We start from the raw sequence: 13,442 nt of genomic DNA on the forward strand, positions 1-13,442 counted from the left end.
AGGGGTATTGAATTGGGCCATAAGTCCGAAAGTGGCACTTTGTGGATTATGACACTTTTATCGTTGGAAGATAAGGTACCGACCTACATAAAAATGCAATAAAATGTTTTGGTATTTTAAGTGCGCGAACACAGTTTTGCCGGAAAGTTAGCACTTTTGCAGGGGAAAAAAATGCAAAAATTATACATTATTAATAGGTAAATATCATTTTTTTTTTTTTTTTTTTTCTTTCAATACCTTACGGGTGGAAGGGTTTTGAGGTGCATTACATTTTTGTTTAAATCACCACATAGCCCGTTGCCATGGTAACAGCTCATTTTGTGTTTTGGAAATCTTTTGCCGATTTTGTGTCTAAAAACTGTATTTTAGCATATTGCAGCTCCACCCAGCCAATGCGCATTTTTTTTATTTTATATAAAACCTTTCACATCAATACAACGAGTCGTCCTTTGTTTTACTTGAGACAAACAATTATTGCTTTACCCTTATGCTATTTTTAGAACGACATTAGCGTATGTCTTTAGAAAATTACAAAATCAGCATTATTACCCTATTTTTGGCCCTTTAAATGACAATTTGCCAGGGGTCTCAGAGTGTTTTCCTTTCAGTTATATTTTGGGCCAACATTGATCCTTCCATTTTGAGAAAAACTGTTGAGAAAAATACAATTATATCCTGTTGTAACAGTACAGCCGCCAAAAAAAAAAAAAAAATGCATTTGAAGTTGTTTTCTTCAGATTAAAATAATACCATTAATAAAATAACACTTTTTTTATATTTTATTTTTAAGTTTCCCATCAATCCGGTACCTTTCGTTAGCACCCTGTAACCTTTTGGACTACCCAACATTGACCAAGAGTACTTTAAATGACCTAAGTTTTGGATTTTATACCCCCCTCAGTCCCCAAGCATATCAAACTTTGTTGACAATGCATTACAAAGCGCTGTGAACAGCGTCTCCTTTGTTGAAGGTCCCTTTTTAAATTCACATTGCACATAATTAGTAGTAGGAAGGTTTGTAGTGTCTTCAGTTTCCTTCAGAGAATTATGATGTTGATTGAAAAAAAAAAAACAGGATAAAATAAAGCAAAGCAACTTAAAATAAAAATATAACTCTCAATTGTATACAGTGTACAGTTCGAAGACTCACCCCAGCTAATTCGGCTGGTATAGTGTTATCCGGCTATGTTCCATTAAAGGCAGTGGACACTATTGGTTATTACTCAAAATAATTATTGCACAAAACCTTACTTGGTAACGATTAATGGGGAGAGGTTAAAGGTATAAAACATCGTGAGAAACGGCTCACTCAATGTTTTCGAAAAGAAGTAATTTTCCACGAATTTGATATTATGCATAGGTTGAGATACACAAAGTGAGAACAATTGTCTTTGACAGTTACCAATAGTGTCTAGTGTCTTTAAGGAACTTGGAAATTAATTGATTTTCGTAACTATTAATTGTAAAGTCACTGATTATGTGATGCCTGTGCGCCGCGTAAAGGACATGTAAGACATTTTTTATAGTTCAAACGAAGAGCTGTGAACGTCCATTTGTCAAGAAAATTGAATATTTTGTTGATGATTGTAGCTGTTATAGCCACAGGTAAATGACCACAAACATACAACAGAATGTCTTTGTGACGCATGTTTATACAATTGAAAGTTATATTTATAATAATAATAACAAGTTCTTATACAGCGCATTTCACATTAAACTGTATCAATGCGCTTTGCATTAGTCCCCTGGTCATTGGGCCAATAAACATCCGTTTAATCTTTCTCAGCTCCCATTAGGGAGTATACAGCCCCGAGCTGCCGTGGCGCTCCGAAAGCTTTTCATTCACAATATGAACCTCTACCCTCGCAGGTACCCATTTATACCCCTGGGTGAAGAGAAGCAATTATAGTAAAGTTTCTTGCTCAAGGACACAAGTGTCACGACCGGGATTCGAACCCACACTCCGGTGAATTAGCACCAGAACTTGAATTCGATGCTCTTAACCACTCGGCCATGACACTCTACTTGTAAATTGCTTTGCTATATTGTGTGCCTGTTTTTTCATTCAACATCATTGTTAATTAAAGAGCATTATTTTTGTCATATGATTATGAAATTTGCAAAATACATTTTTTTTTTCAAAAAAAGCATGAAGTTTCTGCCAACACTGCTCCACAGTTCAAAAAATACAAAAACTTTCTTTTTAAATTATGTGGTGCATGTTTATACAACTGAGAGTTAGGTTGCCATAAAATGCTTTATTATATTATGTTGTCAGTCTTCAATCATTGTTAAGCATGTAAAAAGTAATAAAAAGAGCATTATGTTATAACTTTAACTCTATACAATTGCCGAAAAGCATGAAGCTCTGGCAACACTGCTCCCCAGTTCAACAAATACCAAATTTTTTTTTTGAAATTCCTACAGACCAGTATCTTATCTTTCAAGCCTGGTAACAAAACCTTCCTAAAATAAAATGCTACTTTCGGACTTCTGACAAACTTAGCAACCCCCTTTATTTTCCAAATCGACCTTTGATCAAAACATCCCTTTTTGAAATAATGGATTGTTCCATTCACAAGTATCTGTACCTGTGTCTGGGGCATTTTTGGAAAGACCAAGGACTTATATTTACCATATTCAGTTGAGAGGCAGGTCATATAATTTGGTATTTACACAGTGTAGCTTTCAACTTTGGGTAGTTTTTACATACGAAAATAGCTAAATTAGGTGAAAAATTGCATTTTTCTTATTATTTTTTTTTAAGTGTGGATGCAAAAACTATGCTTTCTTTTTACACTTTGGTTGAAAGAAATAACATGTGCAAAGAGTAAACAAGATCCTTTAAAAAGAAAATCATATTTTTGCTGTTATACAATTTGAAAATAAACACGTTTTTTCCCCAAAAAAGCACGAAGTTTGTGGCCGCACTGCTCCCCAGTACAACAGATACCAATTTTTTTTTTTTTAATTCTTACAGACCAGTATCTTATCTTTCACGCCTAGAAGCAAAACCTTCCTAAATATGCTACTTTGGGACTTCTGACAATTTTAGCAACCCCCTATATTTCCCAAGTTGACTTTTCCTCAAAACACCCCTTTTTGAAATAATGGAATCTTTCATTCACAACTAACTGTACTTTTGTCAAATGCGTTTTTGGAAAGATTAATGATCTATAGTTACCATTTCCAGCTGAGAGGTATGTCCAATATTTGGTTTTCACACAGTGAAGCCCTCAACTTTCGGTAAAGAAAAACTGATAATGTGTAAAGTTTTTTTTTGATCATCCGGTAGGGTTTGGGTAGGGCCTACTCTTTGTAGAAAAAAAAAATTGCCACAATTTTACAATAAACTAGAGTTTGTTCTTTTGAGGACTTGTCTTGCTTATATTCTACTAACGCGGAGTGGATTTTCATATTTTCGGGAGACTTCTCAGTTCTAAAAAGAACTGTCCTGCTTTTAACTACCTGGGCGTATGGTGAAAACTCGGCTGGGACTACTCTATATATATATATGAACGAATAAAAACAGTGTACTACGTTTTTGCAAACAAAAAACTGGTTATATTAGACGACTGATAAGCGCACGCGTTCGTGTCAGCGCGGCAGTTTGAGTCAAGGCAGAATTCACAAAGATAATCTTTACTGTTAAATTTGGCGGGAAACATACCCCTTTTCGTGGGCGAATAAAGAACAATCTGGAAACAACTAAACGCACTGTGGCTTTATGTCTGGATTGATTGATTGATTGACTGATTGATTGATTGATTGATTGTTTTCTCATCAAATATTACATTTCAGACAGAAATATTCGAAGGATGTTTTCTTTATCATCAGACCGTTTAGTTTGACGTAAATCTGGGATCTTCACGATTTTTCTTCTCACCAATTCTGTAATGTTCCTTTAGTTATCTTTGAACAATTCCTGTCTTATAGAATTGTTAAACTTAAGTTTGTTTTTTATATATATCTTTTCATACTGTTTTTGTTGTTGAATTTTTTGCTAGTGTGAAATGTATTTTTATTCACTGTTAGTGCCTTTTGATTTTAAGTTTGTTGTAACGCGGTTCAATCCTTTGGAGCGGCGCTATGTAAATGTTTAATAATAATATGAAACAATTTATTGTGTGTTGTTGTGTTGAGTATCATTCAATTTCTCCTTCATGCCGCGTATATATTTTATTTCAACCACTCATAGAGCAATACGTTGGAACCGGCCACAAACCAATCTTGAATTTAAACGCATGTTCCCTCCAAAAAAAATATTCAAATAGATGCGCGACAAACGGGATGGCGGTTTTGTTTCGGCTAAAGTAATATGGTGTGCTTATTTAAAACTTAAGGATTGTCTCATGCCAAAGATGGTTCTGGGTTATTTGTTAGACTGTAGTAAATTCACTTTAAGAATATATAGTTTATTTGTGCGCAGAAGACGCACGTTTTTGTTTCCTTTCACTTTACCGTCACCTCTTGTCAGAGAAGGTTCTCTAACACTTCACGAAGACAATTTTCTTCACTGCTATTTTCTTTGGCCAGTGTAGCAAGTTTGGACTTGGCTTGGTGGTGTTTGCCATCTACAGGCATGAACCTGCTCATTGGTTACAGTTGTAAGTAATATATATTCATTTATTCGCCGAGGCAGTCGCAGGCATTTTTCATAAATTTAGGCCTCGCCATTTGCACGCAAATCTAACTCAAATATTGTTGGTAACGTTTGTAAACTTATTGAACTCTTACCACAAAAACACTAAAGGAACATTACAGTATTGGGTTTTGCTAACAAAACATTGTCTGGCAGTGTAATCACTTTATACAATCCACCATGTGCATAAACTGACAAAATAGAAGTTTGAGATCGATCGGTCATCTGGTCACGAGAAAATAGTGAAAAACCGATTACACATTTTTCATTACATCGATTCAAAACAAAAATGAATAAAACGCTCACTGAACGATAACCTCCAAACGCGACATTAGTTTGTTTATTTCTCATCAAATGTGACGTTTCGGACATAACTATTTCAAGGGATGTTTTTCTTTTTCAGCATCATTAGACCGTGTAAGTTTTATGTAAATATTTGATATTAAAAGACACTGAATATCTTTGGTAATTGTCATAGACCAGTCTTCTCACTTGGTGTATCTCAACGTATGCACAGAATAACAACACTTTTTGTATTTTAACTCAATTCGTCGTCCGTCGAAGTTGTGAGATAATAATGGAAGACAAAACACCCGGTCACACGACGTTGTCGGCTAGCAGATGCTTGAATTCGAGACCTCAAATTTTGAGGTCTCCAAATCAAATTCAAATATTTTTGGGAGAAACAACTTCTTTCTCGAAAACGACGTTACTTCAGAGGGAGCAGTCTCTCACAATGTTTTAAACTATCAACATCTCTCCAATTGATCGCTAACAAGTAAGTGTTATGCTAACAGATATTTTGAGCAATTGCCAAACGTATTCAGTGTCTTCATTAGACGAGTTTTGTTGGCAAACCAATTCGGTAATAATCCTTTAACAAAATACCTTGGATTACCAAGGCTATGAAGGACTGAGTCTTGGAATGGAATGACCCGTTCTGACCATAGAGGTTCTTTCTCTATGGTTGGACCTAGACGAATAAAAGACCATGCGCCGCAGGGCCGGTCTGGGCTTTTATTCAGAGTCCGAGAGACCGAACCACAGTGTGCTGCGAGCCCGGTGTGTCTGGGTAACGCCCAAATGATTCCCCGTCGGTCGGGATACAGCCGCCGATCTCACCAAACTCATCCTAACTTAGGATAAAGCCGGGTTAAGTTTCGTATCCTTATACGTAGGACAAATTGAACCCATCCTAAGTTTATAGGATGAGTTACCTGTCCTAACTCGAGATTAATTCTAGCGTTTCGTGAAATCGGCTGCAGTAGCCCTACTGATAAAAAATACACAGGGATGTATTTTGCCAATAGACTGTGCAAGTCTCGCACGTAGCGAAAACGAGAACTTAATTCGAAAAAAGTACATTTTTGTACAAAACCAAATTGTATTGAAATTGTTATTTGTTAAAAAATTCTTAAAGATTATTATTTCTAATGTACTTTTTGTATAATTATTATTTTAATTCGTGTACATAATAATTGTTTTGTTTAAATCAACGTAAAAATTATACATTTATCGGGACGAGGATCGCTGTTCGACATCGACCTGGATGGTTTTTCTAATAAACCCCGTTTGTGAATCACGTCCAATTGGTGCGATCATCACATAGGTTCAGCGATAATGGGAACGTCAATTGGGTAATATTCTTAATTGTTTAGAGTAAACCGGAAACTGGAGGTCAAGTTTTTTTCTTTAGTTTTCTTCGTTAATTTGTTGAACTGATTTTACTTTTCTGTTTTTAATTACCCTATTTTTACATTCCCAAGAACATATTCACTTTTTAGAGTCATAACTTATGTTAAACTAAAATTATTGACAGAACAAAATCTCCCTAACGTAAAACTCCATTAGGTTGGGACCACAATGGTCCCGGAAGTTCAATTTCTCGCGAGACTATTGAATGAATATACATATCGAAAGATTTTTACTGAAAATTTATTTGCAGTAGACGCTTTAAAGTTGTACATACTCTCTTAATGTAAAAGAGTTGGAGAAAAAACACTCGTTTTGTCCGCCATACCACTTTTGCAAAGAACCATTATGGCGGAGAGCTCTTTTTAGAGTGAAAGACAGGTACTTTCAACTAATTCGGAGTGAAGTTCGTTCCAATTTCATTCATAATTAATGACACAGTTTGACTTTCACTTTTAAAAGACTGAAACTGACACCACTTGGAATTTAAGAATCAAAGAAGTGGTTGCAGACTTTCAAAAATGGATTTCGTTTAAACTTAGCACAAGTGAAGGCCATCAACCAAAGTGTAAAAATAAAACACAATTTTTGCTTTTACACCTTCGTTGCCATGGCAACTGTCAAAAGTCGAAAATTACCATATTTCACCTAATTTAGCACTTTTCATAAGTAAAAATTACCGAAAGTTGAGGGCTTCACTGTGTGAAAACCAAATATTGGACCTACCTCTCAGCTGGATATGGTAACTATAGATCCTTAATCTTTCCAGAATCGCATTTGACAAAAGTACAGTTAATGGTGAATGGAAGATTCCATTATTTCAAAAAGGGGTGTTTTGAGGAAAAGTCAACTTGGGAAATAAAGGGGGTTGCTAAAATTGTCAGAAGTCCCAAAGTAGCATATTTAGGAAAGTTTTGCTTCTAGGCGTGAAAGATAAGAAACTGGTCTGTAAGAATTAAAAAAAAAAGTTTTGGTATTTGTTGTACTACTCGTACATGGAGTTTTGCCAAACTCCATTTTTTGAAGTCTGCCAACATTTCAAAAATATCTTTGACTTTTACAGCAACCCAGTCTTAACATCTAAAGATAAATACGGCAGGGCAGCGGTTTGAATGGGCGTGTGTTGCCAGTTTGTATGAGCGACAAGTCCACAAAATTCAAAAACTTACGTTTACGGAAACAAAAAATGACAACCCAAATTTCTACCCCACAATGAGAAGGGATTCCACTATCACCTTAAGACTCTTCGGAACATACATATTCTTAAAAAGTTAACTAGATTCTTAGGCCTACAACCACGTTAGCAAATATTGCCTTTTAACATTTTGTCAGAACAATCCTATGTGATCCATAATACAATGAATAAAACTCACAGAGAATTTCTCACTTTACACCATTGGTTTATTAACTAAAGCAATTCTATAGTTACACACAAAAACTCCCAATATAAACTAGGTCTCAAGCTCGGGGTCAGTATGACCGGTACTAATAATTGCAATTCAAAACAATACTTCCACCTGGTCGAAAAATAAAATGAGATTTCCTTCTACGTATGCAGGAATAGTGATTCAGTAATCGTTTAAAAAACCTAACCACTTCCCGAACAGAAAGCAACAATGAATTATTATTTGTATTTCTAGGTCTTCGGTTCCACTTCAAAACCAAACCAAACCAAAAATCAAACCAAAATCACTCCAATCAATATTACAATGAACTATGTACATGTATACTCCACCACTAACTTTAAGAACTTTCCACTCACGGGGATTCACCTCATACTAAAAACCAATTTCAGAGGTTTTAAACTACGCTACACTTAGCTCTGTCTCTTGTGACTGCCTTGCAGTAATAGTTCAGTTTAAGTTCACTGTAATAGTCCAACGCTCTTGATACAACGAGTTCCAGCGTGGATCTCCTCACACTTGTCTTTTGCAGTTCTGGAACATCAATCCGAATTAGCGGTTCCCGGACGACCTTTTAGCACCAACTCCACACTTCACATACGGGCCATCTGAAACATTGATTACCCAAACTTATGCCATAATTAAGGCTACAAAACACATTATACACTTCAATACACAATAATCACATGTCTTTGAAACTACACTTCACTTCACAAGGGAGATAATTGTTCCACCAAAAATCCACCAACTCCCAAATAATAAATTGCAAAATGACTTTCTAAATTTGCACAAGTTTCCTAGATTTGTAATGTAAAATACAGGGGTTTTTATAAATGAAAGAATTATTGAATGAATGAATGAAGTGATTTAAAGAAATTACTCACGATTGTAGATGTCTATCCTCCAACCTGTCCGTCTTCCTTTCCAAAGCTGGCAAAATTATTAGGCTAAAAGCCTGCAACAGCTGATAAATTATTAAGGTTGCAAAAAGCTAACACCGCAAAATTTAGGTTGGTTTTCCAGTAGATATATCGTAGGAGGTCCTGTTTTCGAGGTGTCCCTAAAATCGTGGCAAATCTTTTACCTCTCTGTGCGCGATGTAAACAGTCCCTAGATAAAAGTTGTGTGGTTTTATTTGCCAAGCAAAGAGTCTCCTCTTCTTTGACCAAAACTTAGAAACACGTAAGGGTCCAATGGTCATTTGCACTTGTAAATGCAAAAAGTTTGGTATTTTTGGCATTTCTACAAGGTACAAAAATATGTCATAATGTTGAGGCCATATAAAAATATTTGCCCACCGAAAAAGTTTAATCAAACGCTATTTCAATTCACAATTCATGGTGATCAAAATCATGTGACTGAATGTTTTGCTTAGCATTCTTGAAAAAAAATACCGAGAAGCCATGTGCCTTATATTATTTTCTAATATTTTAGGAGATTTTTATTTTGTAACCCTCGTATCAATACTATTATTTATATTAAAATTTAAACATCAGCTTGTTGATTTAATTATCACTGTTTATTTAAACGCTTTATTATAAATATTAAGAAAAAAATTAGAAAAAAAATAAATATAAATCAGATTTTGAAGCCAGTAATTATTCACACTTTTTATATAAAGATATATAGATATATTTTTTTTGCAAGTAACCATGGTAATTTTAAAAAATTAATAAAAACATATTTTGAATAAAATAAAGGCCACTGCTGGCTATACAGTCATACACAGAGTCTCAAAGAACACTTGTAGTCACAGCAGATGTTTCTTCCATGTATGGCTTCATCGGGAAACCATACTTTCTCGTTTGCCGTGAAAACAGGAAAAACTCAAAACAAATGGGGCCAGTTGAAGTCATCCAAGATCGGTGTGTGGTGTGAACATTTCAATGTCCATGAAGTTTTAATACATGTTTGCATACTTCGTATTAACAAATAAAGATAATTAGGGCATCGGTTGATATATGGCATCATTATTTTTTTCCCAATCCAAAGAAAAAGGCATAATAGCGTGAAAACTGGTAAGCAGAGGAAATACTTGAGAAACTGTGTTCCTCAAAAGACCACCCAACTGCACAGCAAAAACAGGGTGTGTGCATCCAGCACAAATTCTCAGAAGGACTGTGTTTACATCCCACCAAACCCAATTGCTCTACCCCCTATTGCCACCCCCATTAGCATTCACTATATCCCACCCCATTAGCACACACACATCACACCAGCACAAATCTCTTTGTTGTTGAAACTTACCCTTTGAATATGCAGTGAAGTTACTGGACCCTAAACCTGAGACCATACAAATCAAGGCAGGGTACTATATGTACCATAGACATGGGTTATGTACAATCATGGCCACTGGGTTCTGGACAATTTACTATATATACAAGGGGATTAGGGAAAACATGCAAATCAGGAAATGAGTATCCATACTAAAATCAAAATACTGTTTTTTGTGACAACATTCACCGAGAAATCAAAACCTTTCACAAACAGGCACTCAGTTTTACTCATGACTGTTCTACTTCACTGTTACCGTGTAAATGTCTTTTGCTACAATTTTCTCCCCATAAACGAAAACTCTGTTTATACTTCACTCAAGTAGAAAACACATATTATTTTGTGTGAGAGAATTAGAAAGTAACAGGTGAAAATTGTACAGTACCTGATGCGCAACCCGATGGTGAGGCTAACAACAGAAACACCTCTAGGAGTAGGATCACTGGCGATCGAACCGGTGTGCTTTGCCGGGACGACATCTCGCCTACCTGTCGTTAGGTCCTAAGTAAATCAAAGTAAACCCAGCGTCAAGAGTTCGATATTTCTTATGAGCTCCGTGCGCAGACTAGCTTCTCTTGGTATATTAATATTCCATGTGAGTTACACCAACATCGGGGCCTGGGGTAATATATTTTCTTTTGTAGTTTAATAAAGGCGCGTCAAGTTTATCGAACTCGTGGCCAAGGCAATGCATTGTTGTGGTCCAATGCGCTCGATCAACACATAGTTTTATACAATGTTCTTGAATTGTACTTCCTGTACACGACTTTTTGTGTTCACACATGCATGTAGTCAACAGGTAGTCAACGACTAAAGTAGCAACTCAATGAACAAACTCCAATAACCCTTTCTTATTGGAAATAATCCACCATCCCAGATAACTTTAAAGGCACTGGACACTATTGGTAATTACTCAGGATAATTGTTAGCATAAAAACTTACTTGGTAACGAGCAATTGATAGCTGTTCTGCTGTTGATAGAATGAAACATTGTGAGAAACGGCTCCCTCTGAAGCAACGTAGTTTTCGAGAAAGAAGTAATTTTCCACTAAAATATTTGAACTTAATTTTGAGACCTCAGAATTAGATTTTGAGGTCCCGAAATCAAGCATCTCAAAGCACAAAACTTCGTTTGACATGACGTTTTTTCTTCCATTATTATCTCGCAACTTCGACGACCAGTTGAGTTCAAATGTTCACAGGTTTGTTGTGTGCATATGTTAAGATACAACAAGTGGGAAGACTGGTCTTTGACAATAACCAAAGGTGTCAATGTCTTTAAACAAAATTAATACAAGTTTTCGGAAGATTTTTACAGTAACATCTCAGAACCTCTAGCCAGGAATAGCAACTGGATGGACTAAATCTAACAACACTTTTTTGTTGCAAATATCACCATATCAGATAGCCTTACAGACACTGGACAATATTGGTAATTGTCAAAGACCAGTCTTCGCAAAACAACCGCGGGGCCAAGCTGCCTGAGCCAAATCCGGAGCCGTGGTTCCAAAAAAGGCACAAGCCAAATAAAAACTGCTAAAAAAGCAAAATAAAACGGCAAACGGTGACAACCTGAAGCAAAAGTCGGGTCACATTTTAAAGGATCCAGAACGACCAGCTAAACTGATGATGCAACATCGCTACTTCAGCAATTTAACGAGAACCACAACAGATGAACAAAAACGTTGAAGATGCTCTTTTGGCCGACTTGACCCGAAATTTAAGATTTGATGAACTATTTTTTTTCCAAATCAAACTTTGTTTTTGATTTATAAACTTGTTAAGCTTTCTTTTAATGTAGTGTATAAAAAAGAGCAGCAAGTGGTTAGTTAAGTATTGTCCGTGCAATTCTTGTTTGTAGTTTTTATCTTTTTGAAACGGCATCATCTGTCAAAATTCATTCAGATTTTTTTTATTATTATCATTTATTTTACGCTTAAAACAACACATTATTCACAAAAGTTATTTTTTTTCCAAATTAAAGGACAAAATTTGAAAAAAGGTTTAATTACATCAAAATAACTAAAGTTGGTTAAAGAACAGACAATCACTTCAAAATGCAACATGAAAAAAAATGTCGGCATTTAGTGCTGGTTATAGATCAAAGGTAACAGTCCCGCCAATGAGAACGCACAACAAATTCCCATTCAACGTTATTTCATCAGGCCAAGGAAGAGCAACCAACAAAAACCTAAAGAACAAAAGTTTAATAAGGTTATTTAATCAAGATTATCATGAAAGCCCAACGCATGTTGATATTACGTTATACCAACATATGAGCTAGCTTTTTAGGCTGGGTTGAGGTAGAAAGGGGGCAAGGTTGTTGGTACATGTTTGTACACTAGCTGCTTGCAGGCACAGAAGGCGCCCATCAGCCTTACATTATTTAAATGCACTGGACACTATTGGTATTTACTCAAAATAATTGTTAGCATAAACGTGTTCAGTATAAAGCCATGGGGAGCTGTTGATAGTATCCTATTTGCACCACTGCTCACTCGCGGGCTGAAACTCTACATTTAGGTTAGATTGTTCGCTTCTAACCCTGTAGCCTGCTTTCTCACGCCGACAAAGCAAGAGAAACCCTAAACCTGCCATTTCTCACCAAACCCCAGTCCCCTCAAGCCACCCAATTCTTACCAAAACTCCCCATTTCTCACCCAAGCCGACGGCCCAAAGGTTGGAACGCCCGACGCCATTTTGGTCAAAACTGCTACGTCAACCGTCAACACAGCTAGATAGCCAACTTGTAAAAGCCTTTTGGTTCTGAGGTTTGAGCTCTTCGCTCGGTAACATCTGATGTCGAGCTCGAGGAAGACCCCTGCAATGCTTCGCATATGTCCTCTCTGGCCCTAGACCGTCTGCTGAATTCTCACATCTTTGAGTTGCCCACACTCGGAAACTCCCAAAATCGACTTACGTGAGCACACAATGCGCAGTCATCTCGACCAGCTGATGCTGCGAGAAGCAGTTACAATCTACTGCCTCCCGTAGAACGGCTTGGGTTTATTGGCCAGGGGCCTGCAGTAGGATTTCGTCGGATGAAGCAAGGGAATGGACAAAATAACCAAATCCATCCACCAACTCATTTGTTCTGATGAAATAGCAAACTGTGTCCAGCTTAGGGGCGACAAACAAGGGAGGGGAGACACATTATAGTGCGATGTAAGAGCTTGCTCGGTCTCCCGCTCCTCACCTCCATAAGACCCAAGCTTTTCTCATGTTGGACCCATGTCATTAGGAAGAATAGCTGTACCTGCGGACCCAGCCGATTAAAACTAAAATGATCCATAGCATGGAGCTCTAATTGGTACCTCCGTGTCCATGTAAGATTGCCGTGTAAGGTCATCACTCTCCGTATGAGGGGATACGTGTGTCCTATCAATCAAATTTGACTGCACCATCCGGGTAGACCTATCGTCTAGATGGCC

General features: G+C 36.7%; 1 protein-coding gene across 1 annotated transcript in view; it reads right to left on the bottom strand.

The window, feature by feature from the left end:
* The window catches only part of LOC139942679 (uncharacterized), a 164,233-nt gene extending 151,523 nt beyond the window's left edge, over window positions 1-12,710 (bottom strand). The window contains exons 1-2 of the mRNA XM_071939494.1: window positions 12,672-12,710; window positions 10,397-10,512 (exon numbers count right to left, since the gene is read on the bottom strand). Of these exons, the coding sequence (XP_071795595.1) occupies window positions 10,397-10,512; window positions 12,672-12,710 (155 nt within the window). The remainder of the gene's footprint in view (window positions 1-10,396; window positions 10,513-12,671) is intronic.
* Between the last annotated feature and the right edge of the window lie 732 nt (window positions 12,711-13,442).

This window comes from Asterias amurensis, chromosome 10 (assembly GCF_032118995.1).
Source record: "Asterias amurensis chromosome 10, ASM3211899v1".
In the NCBI taxonomy this organism is placed as follows: domain Eukaryota; kingdom Metazoa; phylum Echinodermata; class Asteroidea; order Forcipulatida; family Asteriidae; genus Asterias; species Asterias amurensis.